Raw genomic sequence first — 20,989 nt, forward strand, 5'->3', positions numbered from 1 at the left:
AACCTGGAATATAGAGCTAGTCATCAGTGATGGTGACAATGGCAAGTTGTGAAAAAAACAGTCTGGTTCACTAATGTCCTTTAGGGAACTTGCCATCCTTACCTGGTCTATCCCACACATGACTCCAGATCTAGAGCAATGTGGTGAACTCCTAACTACCCTTTGCAATGACTGAGCAGTTCAAGGGCAGCAGGGGATGGGCAACTAAATGCCGGCCTTGCCAACGACATGTGCTTTAGAATAACGCTAACAGGGAGAGTTTGATCCCTGTTCCAGCTGAGATAGAATTGGGACCTGCCTCCTTGCCCCGCTCCAGAGATTGTCAAACCAGCGGTGACAAAAACTGCCAAGGAAACGGCTCAGGGTGAAGCTTCAGCAGATAATCAGCCGAAGACCTAGCCTTTGGGTCGAGCACACATGGAATGGAATGGAGGGGTGGGTAGCTGGGTGGTGGGGGATTTAGAACTGCCCTTGGTGGCCTAGAAACAGAAGAGAAAATTAACTGATGGGTTTGCTTCAGCCAATTTCTGCCCACGAACCCTAATGTACAGTCATCGGGTGAAGGTTGGGTTGGAGTGTGATGTGATGCATACCATGGTCCAATAGCTGGCAAGGAGAATCATAGTTAAGTGCTGGAACCGATTGGTGTTCATTGAACCATCTGGGCGCGTCCGTCGATGTTTTCAGAGGGAGGGAGGGGAAGAAAGGAGGTAACTCAAATCATAGTTCAGGGCCCCTATGGATCAGGAGAGGCCAAATCTTTCTGGAAAATTCCTCCTTTTGCACTTTCAATCCTGACCTAACCCAGAAAACTTACAAACTGCTTATCTAGTTCTCCTGTCCATGTTGCAGGGTATTCCTGAATGCGGTGAGGATGAACTCGTGAGTGTGCCGGATGCCAAGTACACCAAAGGAGAGTTTGAGGTAGGTGAAAGGCAGCTCTCGGTGCTATAGCAAGGTGGATGGTAAATACCGAGCCGCTCAAATCCCAGAGGGGAACTTGAAACAGCTGCCAAAAAAGGTCTTTGCAATTTGTATGTTACGAGGAGCAGTTCTGAAATCAGGAAACGATTTCCCTGACTACTTGTGATGATTTTATAGTAAAGTAAACATTTACTAAAAGAATGAAGGAAAAAAAAAACACAATTACATTTAAATACAAGAATGGCTTCACACAGTAAACAGCACTTTAGAACAGTTCCACAAATCTTAACTTAACTTCCCCCAGAGCTAACCTTTCCCTTTTCTCTTCAGCAACTATCCTGATAAGATTTTAAAATCTATAGAAGTCCAGTAACATTACCACCCAGTGCTTTTTGCTTGGGGCGTCTTCTGAGGCTGACAGAAACTGCTTCTTTCAGTCTGGCCTTGTTCACACTGTCTCCTGGGAGATCTGACCAGCTATCCTGCTGTCTCCTGGGACACCTAAACAGCTACCCCCTCACATAGGCTTCAGTATTTCCTTAAGTACGTTACTTCCCCCTGATCCCCCTATTGTATCAGCCAGTCTCTTCAGAAATGCTTTCTTCCCACAATTGATTAAATTGCTCTTTACTTTCACTCTTAGACTTTTATAAACAAACTTACCCCATTCTTTACCTCACTCCCTTACACCTTTTAACAACCTGCATATATCCCCCTTTGCACCAAAACTGCTCAATTCAAAACTACTCCTGTCATTGCTTTAGGTAGAACTCTGACTGAAGTTCCTCTTGGTTCATTAACATATCAAAACCACTTCTTACTGTTGGCTTTAGACTCTTGCAGTCACTCTAGCTCTTAATCCAATTATAGCCTGACTTCCGGTGCATGAGAAAATGTGCCAGGGTTATTACCAGAAGAAAAGTATTACAATTTCTTGTTTTCTTGACCCTGGGTAAACGAGATCTCCCAGGATCTCACCATGACTCAGCCACACAAATCCATCGCCTGTACTCGAATATCGCCATTCACATTTTCGACCCCGCGTGACCTTCTATTTTTAATGCTATGCTTCTCGATACGTGGACCCTGTTCATATTTAGCTTTTGCATCGGTGCTAAGTGGTCCACTGGCTTTCACACACCCCACTTAAGATGCAGGTTCTAGAGCAATAAAGATCCAGCACACGAGAGGATCGATTGCCTGCTCTAGGGGGAGATGGTGGTGTAGGGGTAATGTCACTGGGCTAGTAATCCAGGGCACTTAGGTTCCCCACCACAGCAGCTGGTGGAATTTAAATTCAATTAATAAATCTGGGATTGAAAGCTAGTCTCAGTAATGGTGACGGTGAAGCTATCGCCAATGGTTGTAAAATCTCCGTCTGGCTCACTAACGTCCTTTAGGGAAGGAAATCTGCCCTCCTTACCCAGTCTGGCCTATGTATGGCTTCAGACCCATTGCAATGCAGTTAACTCTTAACTGACCTCTCAAATGGCCTGGCAAAGCCACTCAATCCAAGGGCAATTAGGGATGGGCAATAAATGCTGGCCTTGCCAGTGACGTCCACATCCTGTGAAAGAATAAAGTTAAAAAAAAACTCCAAAAAGACTAACTTGGTCACTCAGCCTGGCTCCTCCCAGCACCAACCTTGAGGAATTGCTTTAAAAATTCATTCACGTGGACTGGCTGGGCCCAGCATTTATTGCCCATCCCTAATTGCCCCTTGAGGAGTTGGCGGTGAGCTGCCTTCTTGAACCGCTGCAGCCCCTGTGGTGTAGGTACACCCACCGCGCTGTTGGGGAGGGGGTTCCAGGGTCTTGACCCAGCGACTTTGTCGGAATGCGACTGTTGCTATGGAGGTGGGGCCCAGTTGCTCAGTGAGGCCGCCAATCGCGGAAATGCAGCATTAATTTCAGACGTCTTTCCCTCTCCAGATTGTGATGCAAATTATTCGCCTCCTGCCTGATGGGCATAAAATGAAAAAGGAAGTGGACCTGGCTTTGGATACAGTGAGCGAGACCATGACACCTATGCATTATCACCTGAGAGAGATCATTATCTGCACTTACAGACAGGTGAGTGACTGCCTGACTCACTGGGAACTCCCTCCATTCAGGAAAGCTTTCATTCAAAGCCTTAACCTGCCTGTGGATCAGGAGGGCTTTGTCAATGATGCTCACACATCTATAAAAACTGCAGGATGAGGCAGAGGTAATCTGAGATCTTAAACAGGACGGAGAAATGAGATTCAGAAAATGGGTTTCAGACATATCCCTGCAGGTAGGGCAAAGGGCACACGGGGTCATTTGAGTCATAAGTAAATTTAGGCTGGGTCTTGAAGGCTTTTTTAAAAATTCATTCATGGGATGTGGGCTTCACTGGCTAGGCCAGCATTTATTGCCCATCCCTAATCGCCCTTGAGAAGATGGTGGTGAGCTGCCTTCTTGAACCGCTGCAGTCTCTGTGGTGTAGGTACACCCGCCAATGTAGAGTGGCAGCAGTGTGTACCATCTACAAGATCCACTGTGGTGTAGGGAGGGAGTTCCAGGATTTTGACCCAGAGACAGTGAAGGAACAGTGATTATATTTTCAAGTCAGGATGGTGAGTGACTTGGAGGGGAACTTGCAGGTGGTGGTGTTCCCATGTGTCTGCTGCCCTTGTCCTTCTAGATGGTAGTGGTTGCGGGTTTGGAAGGTGGTGTCTAAGGAACCTTGGTGAGTTCCTGCAGTCCATGTCCAAATGCAGCAAGACCTGGACAATATCCAGGCTTGGACTGATAAGTGGTAAGTAACATTTGTGCCACATAAGTGTCAGGCAATGACCATCTCCAACAAGAGAGAATCTAACCATAGCCCCTTGACATTCAATGGCATCACCATCACTGAATCCCCTACTATCAACATCCTGGGGGTTACCATTGACCAGAAACTGAATTGGACTAGCCATATAAATACTGTAGCTACAAGAGCAGGTCAGAGGCTAGGAATCCTGTGGCAAGTAACTCACCTCCTGACTCCCCAAAGCCTGTCCACCATCTACAAGGCACAAGTCAGGAGTGTGATGGAATACTCCCCACTTGCCTGGATGAGTGCAGCTCCAACAGCACTCAAGAAGCTGGACACCATCCTGGACAAAGCTGCCCACTTGATTGGCACCCCTTCCACAAACATTCACTCTGTCCACCACCAATGCACAGTAGCAGCAGTGTGTACCATCTACAAGATGCACTGCAGGAACTCACCAAGGCTCCTTAGACAGCACCTTCAAAACCCACGACCACTACCATCTAGGAGGACAAGGGCAGCGGATACATAGGATCACCGCAACCTTAAAGTTCCCCTCCAAGCCAGTCAGCATCCTGACTTGGAAATATATCACCATTCCTTCACTGTCACCGGGTCAAAATCCTGGTACTCCCTAACTGCACTGTGGGTGTACCTACACCACAGGGACTGCAGCGATTCAAGAAGGCAGCTCACCACCACCTTCTCAAGGGCAATTAGGGATGGGCAATAAATGCTGGCCTAGCCAGTGATGCCCACGTCCTATAAGTGAATTTTAAGAAGTCATCTTGTAGATGTACTGCTGCTATTGTGTGTTTCCTTCACTGTATATGGGATTGAGCAGTGGGGATGCTGGACTCAGTCGAGAAATTATTGGATGCAGCGATTGGTGAAGCTGTGGGGCCTTTCAACACCAGATGGGCCGAGTGGTCTCCCTCAATTGCCTTCCCGTTTGGTGTCGATATTTTGTGTTTTGTCATAATCTTGAGTGTCAGTTGGGAGCGTATTGCAATTCGAAGGTGAGTTTGTGAGGTGAGATGACAACCATTTGATGGGGTTTGAGCTGGTTAAATACATCAATATTGTTTAGGAACATAGGAGCAGGAGTAGGCCATTTGGCCCATCGAGTCTGCTTCTTTTGTCAACCTCATGTCAGTCTTATCTGTCACTAGAAGATTGTGTTGATGTATGGGAGGTAGTGGTTTCATTCCGCATTGTCATTTCACCATTTACATTCACTGTCAACCATAGAAAATAAACTAGAAATCTAAAGATAATCACAGGTGGAACTATACTGAGTTGTCATTTAATGAAGTTTGTTTTATTGCAACAGGATTTGGTTGTTCAATTAAACCGTGCCTGATCTGTATCTTAACACTGCCTGATCTACTTTATGAAGCTATTAAAATATGACCAAATAATCCCCTCCACTGCAGACAAAGGAGAACCTGGGCTCCCAGTTTCCCAATCGCGGGGAATAAAAATGTGACTTATATATTGATTTATCCATGTACCCTTCAAGGGCTCGTTTCTCTCTCCCTCAGTCACCTCCTCCCGCCTTTATTCTCAGCAACATTCAAGTCCTGCACTACCAAGCGATTGTTAATGTTAATCCTTCAATTTAAAACGGATTATGTGCTCGTTAATCTCATTTCTGTTTCTGGCGTCTTGCTGTGCAGTGCCACGTTTCCCATGTTACGACAGGGACGACACTTTAATAATATTTCAGTGACTGTGAAGTCACATTCTGAGGATGTGAAAAGATCTGGGACAAACGCAGGTCCATACTCACCGCAACCCACTCTTAGAAACAAATAAAACAGTCCCAACTCTCAGGCGCACAGCAACTGCTAATTTGGCACAAACCATGGGTTAAATTTGACCGTCTGGGGCTCAATAGGGTTTCACTTTCTGCGAAAGGGATGATGTTAATGATCGGGAGGAGGGGTCAACGCGAGGCTGTGGCAGCTGACTACAAATATACCAACTTTCTTCAGTACATAGATTATTAATGCAAGTTATTCAATATTTAATCCATGGGCAGGATTTTCGGGGGGGGGGTTAGGGGGCCCGGGAGAGGCTGGGAAATGGTCCTCCGCCCGTGATCGCCTCCCCACCACCCAATTTTACACTGGCTGGCCAATTAACAATTAGTGAGAAACTCAGCGCTGCTGGGGTGGGGGTAGGAGGAGGGGCAAGTGCACACGCTGAGGGGGGGGTGGGGAGAGAGCGCAGGGACCTGCCTCAAACAGCTGAAGAATATTCACATCAAAAATAAAGATTCTGAAGACGCGCAAAATGTGTCCCCACATCGGACTCACTCACCTGAACGTAAACACAAGAAAAATGGTGTCAAAATGATTTTTTAAATTAACGTTGGAAACCTTGTCCTGCCCGTGACTGAGGTTTCCTTAAAAAATAAAACCCGATTGGCCTGTCCACCAACCGGGAGGTTGGACGGGCAGTGAAAAATCTCTCTTAGTTAATACTTCAACAGGCCTCTTAATTGTCGGCGGGCGTGCTGCCGACTCTCTCGCGCGCGCCCACCAACCCAAAGTTCGCGCGATGACATCGGGATGCTCGCCCGACACCATCGGGCGCTATTTTACGCCCCCCACCCCCGGTCAGGCCGGGCCTAAAGTCCTGCCCCGTGAGTTATAACCGCTGGTTATTGAATCTCACCAGTAGGTGGTGCACTCGCTCTATTTCAGAAGCCAGCCATAGACTCACAGGGAACTCACCCTCCACCAGCGAGTGACAGCGCTGAACTGAGGCTTCCTCTGATCAGTCATTTTACAGGAAAAGAAAGGGCAGGTGGCTGAAGTTACATTGGCGCAAAGTGAAAATAGACTGAGGGCCGGTTTGCATCCCCTCCACCTAAAATCCACTGGCCAACATTAGGGAAAATTTCAGAGGGAGAAAAAGCATATATTCCGATGGTTTGGCTCTTGCTGAAGGTGATCGGTAGGTGCTGGTGCCAGTGTTCTACAGGGTGTGTGTCAAACTGGCGCAAGGTGACATTAAAGAGAGACCACCCCCCCCCTCCCCGGGGTCAGCGAGAGAAGGGAAGTGGGGGTGGGGGGAGTAGAGCAAGTGATTGGGCACAATTGGCACAGGAGGAGGGAGGGAGGGAGGGGCTGAATGGGCAAGGAGAGAGGGAGGGAACGTGCTCTGTGATTACTGACTCCAATCGCTTTGGAGGGGGTCCAAATAGGGAGCGCAGGTGAACCCCTACCCGTGAGGAAGGTCCATCCATGGTGAGGGGAGGAGGCTGAGTATTTGCTGTGGAATGGAGGGGGAAAAGCAGAAATGAGCATTTTTGAATAAAGGTGTTGAAAAGCTGTTGGCGGTTTAACGAAGGACTCGTAGACGCGAGAGTCACAGACGATTTGGTGACTGCAAGATTTTTGGTTTTTATTTCATGTTTACCGGAATTGTCTGTCTCTGGAGACGCCCCCATCAGACTGAGACTGAGCCACTAAAAGGACCACTCACCATTATTAGCAACTCTCAGGTCCCTGGGCCGGGCCTAGGGAAACCCCTAACCCCCTGCTCCCCCCACTCCCCCCACTCCAAGACTATCCAGACAGGGACAGGGCGACCCTGTGCTAACTGAGCAATAACAGTCGCTTTGACCATTTGTATTGTTCAGACGACAGCCTGAGTGAAGAGGGGAGGGAGGGGGTGGTGGTGATGGTGTCTGTGGGGGCAGGGCACATGTGTGGGGGTGGGGGATGTGTGCCCATGCGGTGATGGGGCTGGGGGGGTCGAGGGTGCCCGTGCGGGGGTGGGGAGGGAGAGTACATGTTGGGTGCGGGGTGTGAAAGGGGGGGTTGGGGGGTAGGGTGCCCTTGTGGGGGTTGGTAGGGGAGGGGGGGAAGGGTCCCCAAACGGGGGTGGGGGGGGGTAGGTGTCCTTGTCGGGGTTGGTGGGGGTGAGGGGGGGTGAAGGGTCCCCATACGGGGGTGGGGGGGGCGGTAGGTGCCCAGGCAGAGTTGGCGGGAGGGTGATCTAGCAGGGCAGGAGGGGGGGCCCATATGGAGGGCGGGAGTGGGAGCCTATGCAGGGGCTGGGAGGGGTGGGGGGGTGGCGGAGGGTGAGAGGGGGCCTACACAGGGTGTGGGGGAGAATGCCCGTTCGGAACAGGAGTGTGCCCCTACATGCACCGAGGGTGTCCTCATGGGGAGTGCGTGCTCCTGTGTGGGGTGTGAAGGTGTAAGTGAAGAAGCTGTAAAAGGAAATGGCAGGTGCTGTGCTTCTCATTGATAAACCCGAGTGAGGGGCCCAGGTCCATGAGACAGGGCAGCAGCTGCTCTGTGCGGAGTAAGGTGGAGGTTATATTTATCAATATAAATCAAGGCGGGTGGTTAAACGATGCCAAGTTGGGGGATCGCCACTGTTGGGCATGATGACAAACCTGGGTTTGTAGTGAAACTATGTGCAGCAAAGCTTCGACTTAGGCTTCCTCTCCCAGCAAATAAACAAAAAGCGCAACGAGATTCAGATTGTGAAATGCCCCGATTTTGCGGCCAGGTGATAAAGTCGCGCCTGTGTAGTTCGATGGCTGGAGCGAGGTTTTTAACTCTGGCTGCAGTCTGGCCACCCGAGAGGACGAATCACAAGACCCCCTGCACGGGGGCACAGTCAAAGTGAAGGCGCACGCCCCTCCCATGATGCCCTGAGCCAGAGACACACCCATTGAGGTCAGTCTTCAGCTCAGTGTTTTGTAATGATTTTTTAAAAAAAACTTTTAGACACTTTTAAAACCTTTTGAAACTTTGAGACAAACTTAAAAATGAATGGGAAAGTGTTCACAGAGACAGGCTAGGTAAAACAGTTTTTTTTTAAAGCACTTATTAATCTTGCACACAGAAGACGAGAGGACAAGGTGTCGTAATTTCAGTGAATAAAACTCCCCCACACTTTTCTCAATGAGGTGGAGATGAAGCATCCCCAGCTTCTCAGCTGCTGATAAAGTGTAGCGTGTCTGGGCTGGTTAGCATCACGGTGTGGAAGGAGGGTACAGAGACTGAGAGCGCTAACAGGAGTGTCCCACAGACCCACAGAGCAATGTCGCAAGAATCAGAAACTGAATGATTTGTCGATTTCCTGGAAAGCCTGTAGAGTGAAGAGCTTGCTCGTGGCTCTGGCAGACGCTTCAGGTTAGGTGACATAAAAGTGGCCGTGAAATTCAGTTGCCTTTGGAGAGGGAGCTCACCGGGGGCTTGCGAGACCTCTTGTCTGCAGCTCAGAGGGTGGAAATATTATATTGTCTCCAAACTGCCCAACAAGACTTACCCAAAGCAACAAAAGAAGCACAAAGCGACGTTAATTTTGCATGTTTATTTAGAACAATATGGCTAATAATACCTGGGAGCATTCATTCCATGGCTTTTCTGAAGGATCCTACTGACAGTGAAGAGAGAGTCAGGCAGAGTTGCGATAATTATTGAACGTTATGGTCATAAATTACTGTTTGGGTTCTATTTTGAGTCTATCGTTGTATTTACACATAATCCAATAGTTGTTCTAAAAATAATTTTAGAATAATAAATTATAAATAATAAATGATTTTAGAAATAACCTCCTCTCCCAGAGGATAAGGGGTATCTGGAACTCACTGCCTGAGGGGGTGGTAGAGGCAGGAACCCTCAAAACATTTAAGGAGTATTTAGATAAACGTTTGAAACGCCTTAACATATAGAGCTATGGGCCAAGGGCTGGAAAATGGGATTAGAGCAGGTAGGAGCTTTTGACCAGCGTGGACATAATGAGATTCTATTGATAATGAAGAGAGAGTCGGGCAATGTTGTGTTAATTATTAGCTGTTATCTTCATCAGTTACTGTTTGTGGTTCTATTTTGAGTCTATTGTTGTATTTACACATAACCCAGTAGTTATTCTAAAAATAATTTAATTACCATGAACCATTTTAATCTTACAACAGTTTACAAAGTAGAAAAATCATTAATTAGCATAGACAGCACTAAGAAATTGAACTTTTACATTGTTCAGCAATAACTACCTCAAAACTCTTGCAGCTTGTGGGGGAGTCTTGAAGTAGGAGAATCGGTTTCAAAATTCGGGGTCTCCCATTTAAGACAGAGATGAGGAAGATTTTATTTCTCTGTCAGAGGGCTGTTAGTCTGTATAGTTCTCTTCCCCAGAGAGCAATGGAGGCAGGGTCATTGAATATATTCAAGGCTGAGTTAGATTTTTGATCGATTCAGAATCAAGGGTTATAGCAGGGGCAGCGGGCGGGGAGGGGAGGTGGGGGAGAGGGAATCGAAAGGGAAATGGAACCTGGACCACAATCTGATTAGCCACGATCTGTTCAAATGGCGGAGCAGAGTCGAGGGGCTGAATGGCCTCCTCCTCCTAGTTCTTGTGCATTGGCTGCCATACTTTCTACAACAGCTCACAGGGACTTCACTGGGATGTCATTAAGGACGCTACAGAAATGCAACTTCCTCCATTAATAAATGTAAACACTTGCGAAGATCTGTGTAAGAATGATGTTGGACTTCAACCTCACATTAACTCCTTTAGAAAAACAATTCTTCTCAGGAAAGAGGATATTATTTCAAAGTAGTTTTAGAAAATATAGGATTTAATGAAGTTTTATTAAGACAAAACAAACCTTGTAGATTACTGTGAAATGCAAATGTACAGTACAGCAAATACATTTATTCAAGATACCATAAGTTGCATTGATTTATTTTCTTCGGGTGTTCTAAGTGGACGACTCATTCCAGGTCTGAGGGGCTTCCCTTATAAAGAAAGGTTGAATAGGTTGGGCCTATACCCAATGGAGTTCAGGAGAATGCGAGGTGATCTCATTGACGAATCTGAGGTGACTTGATAGGGTGGATACTGGGAGAATGTTTCCACCAGTGGGACAGACTAGAACTAGGGGTCACAGTTTAAGAATGAGAGGTCTACCGTTTAGACAGAGATGGGGAGAATTTTTTTTTTTCTCTGAGGGTCATTAATACGTGGAATTCTCTTCCCCAGAGAGCAGTGGAGGCTGGGTCATTGCATTTATTCAAGGCCGGGTTAGACAGATTTTTGATGGACAAGGGGGGGTCAAGGGTTATGGAGGGTTGACAGGAAAGTGGAGTTGCAACCACAACCAGATCAACCATGATCTTATCGAATGGCGAAGCAGGCTCGAGGGGCCGAATGGCCTACTCCTGCTCCTAAGCCCTATCTTCTTAAGTTCTCATTTTCAATGACATTTCAAACACTAGACGCTTGACGTGTTGCAGCCTTGGGTAACAGCCACATCTAGCATTGCCAGCTTGGGTTGGACAAGCTCCAGGAGGATTTATTACATGATCTCCTGTCTCCAACTGCTGCGCCCTCACCCACCACAACTGGCCCTCCGGCATATCCAGTCTCGCAGTACACCATCTCCCCGTGCCTATTGGAAAGCGAATAAACTTCTCACACCAACCGCACCCTCTCCCCCACCCCCACAATTGGATGAATCTTGACTCTCTCTCAAACAACCTTTATTCCCATCTCCATTATTTGTCCAACCATTAAACTGACACGTTCGAAGAATGGAATGCCCTGAATTTCCTATTCAGTTAAAGTCAGAAATGTTACAAGAGAATCATCTGTCATTTCTGGAGACCTCAGCGCAGTCCTGGGGGGGTTGGTAACCCTACCTCGTGTTGCACGTTTAGTGGGGGGGAAAAAAAAAATCACTATTCAAACTATTTTTTTTTCAAAAAAGACTTAATTTCAATGGGAGCGACTCTGTGGGGATTTCGAAGAAAATGTAATCCACGGCCAGACGGCTGCAGAAGTCACGTCCGTCTCCTCTTTCAGGGTCCCAGCCGTGTGTCTGGAGAAACCGTCTCCTGAATCGATCGGCATCTTGTCAACCCTTCTGTTGAGTTGTTGAACACAAATGTGATCCGCGCGACAGCTGCTTCTCCGCATTTTCACATTTTAAGAGCCGTATTAACTGTAACCAAAGCTATAACAGATTCATTTTGCAGCTGCATTGTGATTGGCCGCTAATCCTTTGACGCGTTGGTGAAACTGCGTTATCAGAAATTCATATTTCTAAGTCACAAGCTCCTGATATCCCATCCCTCAGAAGGAAATAATGAAGAAAAAGAAAGACTTGAATTCAGTTAGCGCCTTTGATGGCCTCGGGACATCCTAAAGCGCTTGACAGCCGGTTAAGTACTTTTGAATTGTAATCGGTTAATGTAGGAAACCTGGCTGCCAATTTGTGCACAGCAAGCTCCCACAAAGAGCAATGACCCGATAATCTGTTGTTCTGATTGAGAGATGAACGTTGACCGGGATTTTCAGGAGAACTCCCCTGTTCTTCATTGAAGGAGTGCCGGTAGCTCTTTTGATGTCCGCCCGAGAAAGCAGGCAGGACCTCTGTTTAACGCTACTCCCTTAGTGCTGCACTGGAGTGTCGGAGGGAGCCTGCTGCTGCACGGCAAGCAAAGTAGGCAGGGCTACAGAAGGAAGGTCGCAGAGGTTGAGGCCAACAAGGGTGAGGAAGCCCTGTTTAGAGAGAGAGAGAGAGACAGAAAGGTTTAGTCTAGGTGCTATTTCTACATTGGCACATCCACCATTGGTCTATAATCCACCTCTTACTAGGTAGTCTTGGGGAGTGACAGTAAACCTAGGAACAGGAGAAGAGCATTCAGTCCCTCCAGACTGCTGCACCATTCAGTTAAATCATGGCTGATCTGTACCTCAACCTGCCTTTGCTTCATGCCCCTTGATGCCCATCCCGAACAATATCGCTGTATCTCCTACTTAAAACCTCCAGCTGACTCTCAGAATCCAAAGTGTTTGCGGGAGAGGATTCCATACTTCTGAATGGGTTGACTCTAATTTTAAGATTATGTCCTCTTATTCTCGAGTCCCAGGCCGGAGGAAATGCCTTTTTATTGCTGAAAAAAAAAGACATGTCGAAGCTTTTTGTCTTGCACTCATCAGGACACTTCACAAGAATAAGAGGAAAACAACAATTTATACTGTATGAGAAGAGAGTGCTGATTGCTTGACTGTCAGTCACCATCACTGGTGCATTCTCCATGGCAACGCCCCTACCAATCAGAGTCCACTTGCCAACCAATTAGCACTCTCTTCTTATACAGTGTAAATTGTTGTTTTCTCCTTGTGTGGGTATTGTTGCAAAGTGTCCTAGTAAGTGCAATACAAACAGCTTTGCCATGTCTCTCTTTTTTTCAGCAATACTCAAGTTCTGTACTACCAAATGACTACATTTTTATTTATTTGCTTTTATCATTTTAAAGACCTCGGTCAGATCATCACTCAACTTTCTTCACACAGAGAGTGGCCGTGTTCACCTATCGCCTGCGGATGTCTGAGCTACATTCATTCCCACTCCAGGAAAGCTTCAGTTTTAAAATTTCCATCCTTCCGATCCCTGGTATCATTCTGGTGAAACCCGGGATGCGTGTCCTCTGAGGTTAGAGTCATAGAGTTATACAGCACAGAAACAGGCTCTTCAGCCCATCGAGTCCATGTCGGCCATCAAGCACCTATCTACTCTAATCCCATGTTCCAGCATTTGGCCTGTAGCCCTGTGTGCTCTGGCATTTCAAGTGCTCATATAAATACTTCTTAAATGTTCCTGCCTCTACCACCCCCTCAGGCGGTGAGTTACAGATTCCCACCACCCTCTGGGTGAAAAAGTTTTTCCTCAAATCCCCTCTAAACCCCCTGCCCCTTACCTTAAATCTATGCCCCCTGGTTATTGACACCTCTGCTAAGGGGAAAAGTTTCTTCCTATCTACTGTATCTATGCCCCTCATAATTTTGTACACCCCTCTCAGCCTTCTCTGCTTCATAGCTGAAACTCTCCAGCCCAGGCAACATCCTGGTGAATCTCCTCTGCACCCCCTCCAGTGCAATCACATCCTTCCTGTAATGTGGTGACCAGAGCTGCACACAGTACTCCAGCTGTGGCCTGACTAGTGTTTTATACGGCTCCAACATAACCTCCCTGCTCTTATTGGTGTGTCCGTCCAGGGTGTGTGACAGCCAGAGGGTCGGACAAGAGGGAAGTGGGACTAGGGAGCTGGGGTGTTCGGGGTGGGTGGAGGGGAAATGGAGCTTGGGGGAGGAGGCAGAGGCAGGCCTGGTTTGACTCTGTATGCTGGCATCCCCACCCACCCTCCCCCATCCCCACCCACCCCCATCCCCACCCACCCACCCTCCCCCATCCCCACCCGCCCACCCTCCCCCGTCCCCACCCGCCCACCCACCCCCGTCCCCACCCGCCCACCCTCCCCCATCCCCACCCGCCCACCCTCCCCCATCCCCACCCACCCACCCTCCCCCATCCCCACCCACCCTCCCCCATCCCCACCCACCCCCGTCCCCACCCGCCCACCCTCCCCCGTCCCCACCCGCCCACCCACCCCCGTCCCCACCCGCCCGCCCTCCCCCGTCCCCACCCGCCCGCCCTCCCCCGTCCCCACCCGCCCGCCCTCCCCCGTCCCCACCCGCCCGCCCTCCCCCGTCCCCACCCGCCCGCCCTCCCCCGTCCCCACCCGCCCGCCCTCCCCCGTCCCCACCCGCCCGCCCTCCCCCGTCCCCACCCGCCCGCCCTCCCCCGTCCCCACCCGCCCGCCCTCCCCCGTCCCCACCCGCCCGCCCTCCCCCGTCCCCACCCGCCCGCCCTCCCCCGTCCCCACCCGCCCGCCCTCCCCCGTCCCCACCCGCCCGCCCTCCCCCGTCCCCACCCACCCACCCACCCCCGTCCCCACCCTCCCACCCTCCCCCATCCCCACCCCCCTCCCCCATCCCCACCCGCCCACCCTCCCCCATCCCCACCCACCCGCCCTCCCCCATCCCCACCCACCCACCCACCCCCATCCCCACCCTCCCACCCTCCCCCATCCCCACCCACCCACCCTCCCCCGTCCCCACCCACCCACCCACCCCCATCCCCACCCTCCCACCCTCCCCCATCCCCACCCCCCTCCCCCATCCCCACCCACCCGCCCTCCCCCATCCCCACCCCCCTCCCCCATCCCCATCCCCATCCCCACCCACCCACCCATCCCCACCCACCCCCATCCCCACCCACCCTCCCCCATCCCCACCCACCCTCCCCCATCCCCACCCCCCCTCCCCCATCCCCACCCACCCTCCCCCATCCCCACCCCCCTCCCCCATCCCCATCCCCCACCCACCCACCCATCCCCACCCACCCTCCCCCATCCCCACCCACCCACCCTCCCCCATCCCCACCCACCCTCCCCCATCCCCACCCACCCTCCCCCATCCCCACCCATCCACCCTCCCCCATCCCCACCCACCCTCCCCCATCCCCACCCACCCCCACCCCCATCCCCACCCACCCTCCCCCATCCCCACCCACCCCCACCCCCATCCCCACCCACCCTCCCCCATCCCCACCCACCCTCCCCCATCCCCACCCACCCACCCTCCCCCATCCCCACCCACCCTCCCCCATCCCCACCCACCCTCCCCCATCCCCACCCACCCACCCTCCCCCATCCCCACCCACCCTCCCCCATCCCCACCCTCCCCCATCCCCACCCACCCTTCCCCATCCCCACCCACCCTCCCCCATCCCCACCCACCCTCCCCCATCCCCACCCGCCCACCCTCCCCCATCCCCACCCGCCCACCCACCCCCATCCCCACCCGCCCACCCACCCCCACCCGCCCACCCTCCCCCGTCCCCACCCACCCTCCCCCATCCCCACCCGCCCACCCACCCACCCTCCCCCATCCCCACCCGCCCACCCACCCACCCTCCCCCATCCCCACCCGCCCACCCACCCACCCTCCCCCATCCCCACCCACCCTCCCCCATCCCCACCCACCCACCCCCATCCCCACCCGCCCACCCACCCCCATCCCCACCCGCCCACCCTCCCCCGTCCCCACCCACCCTCCCCCATCCCCACCCACCCTCCCCCATCCCCACCCGCCCACCCCCATCCCCACCCGCCCTCCCCCATCCCCACCCGCCCTCCCCCATCCCCACCCACCCACCCCCATCCCCACCCCCCTCCCCCATCCCCACCCGCCCACCCACCCCCATCCCCACCCACCCTCCCCCATCCCCACCCCCCTCCCCCATCCCCACCCGCCCACCCACCCCCATCCCCACCCACCCACCCCCATCCCCACCCACCCTCCCCCATCCCCACCCGCCCACCCTCCCCCATCCCCACCCGCCCACCCTCCCCCATCCCCACCCGCCCACCCTCCCCCATCCCCACCCGCCCACCCTCCCCCATCCCCACCCGCCCACCCACCCCCATCCCCACCCGCCCACCCACCCCCATCCCCACCCGCCCACCCACCCCCATCCCCACCCGCCCACCCTCCCCCATCCCCACCCGCCCACCCTCCCCCATCCCCACCCACCCTCCCCCATCCCCATCCCCACCCACCCTCCCCCATCCCCACCCACCCGCCCTCCCCCATCCCCACCCGCCCTCCCCCATCCCCACCCACCCACCCTCCCCCATCCCCACCCCTCACCCATCCCCACCCGCCCACCCACCCCCATCCCCACCCGCCCACCCACCCCCATCCCCACCCGCCCACCCACCCCCATCCCCACCCGCCCACCCACCCACCCTCCCCCATCCCCACCCCTCACCCATCCCCACCCGCCCACCCTCCCCCATCCCCACCCGCCCACCCACCCCCATCCCCACCCGCCCACCCACCCCCATCCCCACCCGCCCACCCTCCCCCATCCCCACCCGCCCACCCTCCCCCATCCCCACCCGCCCACCCACCCCCATCCCCACCCGCCCACCCTCCCCCATCCCCACCCGCCCACCCTCCCCCATCCCCACCCGCCCACCCTCCCCCATCCCCACCCGCCCACCCACCCCCATTCCCACCCCCATCCCCACCCGCCCACCCACCCCCATCCCCACCCGCCCACCCTCCCCCATCCCCACCCACCTACCCTCCCCCATCCCCACCCCTCACCAACACCACACCCCCCCCCCCCCCCCCCTCCCCCCCCCCACCCCCCACTGCGTTCCTGCTGGCATAACTCAGTTGCTGCAGCCCATCCAGTCCTTTGAACAAACTCAGGTACCTAATTAGCAACCGTTTTCGACAAGTCCGGTCACGTGGAGAACCGATGGTGTTGAGCTGCGGTGAGATAGTTTATATAATTCCTGACAGAACGTGGTAACTGGAAAGACTCTCCGAGAACCCTCTGGGTAGGGGCAGGTACACGGCAGGAATTATTAGTTGCTATTGAGTCTTTTTTAAGTTGGCAAGCCGCAGTTCCCTGGGGGGGGGGAGGGGGGGAGGGGAAGGTGCCGAGGGAAAGTAGCTTTGAACTGAGATGAATTGTTGCAGTGTCTCTGCCTATCTTACTCAACTGACCCAGCAAAAACCCGCACTGCCATTAATTCCCATCTCAGAACGAGAAGACCTTTATCTAAGGGCTCTTTCACTATATTGCAGCAGACCAATCACAGCCATATGTGGCCCTCCAACCACCCCCCAACCCACCCCCACCTCAATGAATTACCTCAGCCCCCGAGGAACATCAATGGGATCTTGGGATACAATGGAGCTTTCTTTTTTTTTCTCCGGATGCTTTCTGATCACCGGGCCGATAAAAACACTTGTCCCCCTCACCCACACCTGCACCCTCCCCCACCAACACCACTGCCGGCAACCCCCCTCCTCCACTCCCAAGAGTCGCCCCTCGCAGGAAGTAAAGCTGTTAAAGGAAGGCACCATGCCAGTAAAGGTTTACACAGCTTTCTGGGTTTTTTTTTTAATGTAGCTGTAATTCACCCGGTTGGGAGGCGTGCGGAGAGTCTCATCTCGTAAAAGCCACAGGTCGTTCCCTGCAGTGGGAATTCTTGGAATCCAAACGCTTTGGATCATCCAGGCCAGGCTCCGCCCTCTGGTAGTACGTTGGCTTGAGATAAACCCGGCCTGTCTCACGAAGCAGGATCCGCTAACGTATTGAACGGAAGCGTTTTGTCCCCGCGGCCTCACTTCCCCAGGATTGTTACACACACGTCGGCCAGGCTCTTACACCCTGCGGGCGGGCGCTTGACCCATCAGGCCGCCAAATAGCGCCAGGTGATGTCGGGCGAGCGTCCCGATGTCTCCGAGGCACTTGCGCAATATCTCACTCGGTGGGCGCGAGCGACAGTCAGAAGCCCGCCCGCCGATAATTAAACCCATCCAGGAGGCAATTGAAAGCAATTTTTCGTGGCCCCGTCCACTATTACAGTTGGCGGACAGGCCAAACGGCCAATCAGCCACATTTTTGCTCAAACCTCGATCCGGGGCAGGATGAAATAGAGAGAGATATCTGGGGACTAGTTTTTGTTTTTATGAGGTTTGATTTCAGGTGTTAGATTGTGCTGCACGGACATGTTTTGCGGCATTTTTGTCATTTTGTTTATCCTGTGGGGGTCCGCGGCTCCCTGGGACAGCTGTCTGCCTTCAGGGCGCTCAGTGGGAGCGCTCACCAGCACCCGCGGTGATATCAGCGCCCGCCCTCTTCCCGCCCTCGCCGGCGGTGCTGAGCCTTTCCCAGGGCCCGTTAATCGGCCAACCCAGCGTGAAATCGCGGTCAGGGGACAATCGCGGCCGGGGGCCTGTCTCCCATCCACTCCCGGGCCCTCCGATCAGGCGCGCGCCCCCAACGAGGGGCAAAGTTCAGGTCGCGGTGACACAAGCAAATATTTCCGGCGCGTCACCAGGGAAACCGGTTTTCCAAACAGGCAGGAACACCGGCCGGGATTTCCCTGCCCCTCACGGCCAACAGGGCTTTCTCAGGTGAACAGAGATTTCAATGGCCGGCCAGCCCTGGTCGCTAGGGAACCTGCTGGGGGCGGGACGGAGGGGGCGGGGCAGGGGGTCGGGGTATGGGGGGGTGTTGGGGCGGGGGGAGGGGGGTGCGGGACGGGGGTGGTGGGGGGGGTGGAAAATTCCGGCCTTTGTCACTTTCTTTCCCTCAATGCGAGGCAGGTGCAAATCCACTTCCCTTGGGGGAAAGAAGATGTTTAACTTGCAAATAGAAAGGTTAATGTTCTGCTGGGAGGCCCTTAAACCATCAATGCAGTTTTAGAAAGCTTGTTTTGCACATTTGGTCTTCTGCGTTTGGTTAGACCTCAGTCCTCAGATGACTATTTTCTTGAAGTATAATTGACTGAAAAGGACTCTAAAGAATAAGATGCATTTACATGGCGCCTTTCACGACCTCAGGATGTTCTAAAGCCCTTTTAGAAGACAGCAGCTATTCAGGATCCTGCCATTCACACCTCCTCTAGCCACATCTTTATTTGATCTCATCACCATTCCCTTTGGCGTTGTACCGTGAAACCTTTTTTTTTCATTTAATCTCTCCTGCCTCCACCCTATCCCAGCCATTCCTCATTGTCCTTTTTCCCACCCTCCCCGCTATCGCTCGTTCAAAACCTATTATATTTTCCAACCTTTGCCAGTTCTGATGGTCTTGGACCTGAAACGTTACCTCAGTTTCTCTCTCCACAGACCTGCTGAGCATTTCCGTCATTTTCGGTTTTATTTCTGATTTCCAGCGTCTGCTGTCCAGAAGGCATCCCCGGGATGCATCTATGCATCGGTGTTGGGTGGGGGGGTGAGGGAGCTGCACTCTTTTTTGGGTTTTGAGGCCATGTCTTTACCAGAGCAGTCCCGGGCTGCGAGCATTGAGAAGTGCGGGCGCGGCTGAAGTTTAGATATGGCGCCCGGTATGAGGAAGCGGCGAGGTAATGGTGCAGCGGGCAAATCGGAGGTCGCCCGCCGGCGAGACGGTGCGTTTCCTGTGGCTGCGTGATTAATGAGGTGGGGACGGGATGACACGGTACGAAAATCCGCCCTTGTGACCAGCTTTTTCCTGCCCACTATCGCACTTAGTGCAAACCTGGGACAATCCCACCCGAAAGGTCCATTCTGTTGCTCGCTACAAAATGGACGTCTAGCAACGTTCAGGCTGGGAGAAAGTTCAATTCCATTTCATCGAGAATAATTTCAGATAAAGGTGCGTTGTTCTGGCTTTGAGTTAAAATGTCTACGATGATGTTGAGATGCACAAGTTTCTAACAATGGGGATTTAACTTCTAATAATTGTCCCAATGTCCCTTTTGATCCGGACTAGCGGGTAGCGCTCCTGCCAGAGAGGAAAAACAAAACACTACATTCTTCAGTGGTTAGAAATTCTGTAGGAGTTTGAGGCTCACGTATTTCACATGTACGGTCAAGATCCTAAAATGGTGTCTTTGAGAGCGGTGGCTGTCTCCCAGAGGTGGGTTCAGAGGTTTGGGGGTGTTGGGAGGTGCAGGTGTGATGGGGGCGGGTGATCAGGCAGCAGGTTACGGGTTTGAGATCCCATCGCCAGGCCAGGAGGGGTTGGCCTTCCCACCCAAAGCCAAATTAGGCCCTTCAAGCTTTCACCCTCCCCCCCCACCACACAGTCAGCCTCCAAACTCGCCTCCAAGAGGTGGGGGAGGGGAGAGGTGCACGGAATTTCTTGCCGCTGGTTCCGAACCAGAGCCATTTTCAAAAAGCTTAGGTTGTAGGAGGAACAGCTACCCTCCTGTGAGCAGCAGCCAGCCAATGAAGCAAATTAAGGAAGGTCCCTCGCCCACACTGATTGGAACTTTCCAGTTGGCGGGCGATGGTGACCTGGACACAGCCAGTGAGATGAGGTGGTCTTCCAGCAGCAGACAGGGAGCCAGCGCTCCAAGGGCGTTTTTGAACCCCTCCCTCCCCACAGTTGCCATACGCAGTGGGCCACAGGCCACCCTGTGGAAAGGCTTTACCCCCACAAGGGCAGCCCGGCAGCTGTGGCCTCTTTCTGTTCTCTCTGAGGGTGTCTCAAGTTGGAGGCGCCCTCTTTTCCTCTCCTGCAGCCATCTGGGACATTGCTGGAGGGCCTCCTATTGGCCCACCCGCCTCACGTGGTCAACCTGGAAAACCAAGCAGGTTCCTAACATGGGTCTGCACTCAGCTTTGGGTAAAAATGACAATGCAAGCGGGAGTTAGTAAAGGCAGGAGATCAGAGAGTTAAACGCAATGGTTTGATAATTTTGCGAGTATGATGTAAACATTAGTAACTGGGCCAAACATTGATGCAAACACAATTTACCAAATAGTTGAAGGTTACTTCATTGCACAAAATGGCTTTACCCCAACTAAAACCTCTCAGTGCACTTACTTGTCAATATGATGCATTTAAGTCGATATTGGAGTCTTTTAATGAGTCATTTTAAATTGGCAG

General features: G+C 52.8%; 1 protein-coding gene across 2 annotated transcripts in view; it reads left to right on the plus strand.

Moving 5' to 3' along the window:
• LOC144668550 (paladin-like) overlaps positions 1-20,989 on the plus strand; it is a 257,514-nt gene that overhangs the window by 126,202 nt on the left and 110,323 nt on the right. For both annotated transcript variants that reach the window (XM_078530692.1, XM_078530693.1), the window contains exons 17-18: positions 853-924; positions 2,856-2,996. In XM_078530692.1, the coding sequence (XP_078386818.1) occupies positions 853-924; positions 2,856-2,996 (213 nt within the window). The remainder of the gene's footprint in view (positions 1-852; positions 925-2,855; positions 2,997-20,989) is intronic.

Source organism: Cetorhinus maximus, chromosome 27 (genome assembly GCF_964194155.1).
Source record: "Cetorhinus maximus chromosome 27, sCetMax3.hap1.1, whole genome shotgun sequence".
Taxonomy (NCBI): Eukaryota; Metazoa; Chordata; class Chondrichthyes; order Lamniformes; family Cetorhinidae; genus Cetorhinus; species Cetorhinus maximus.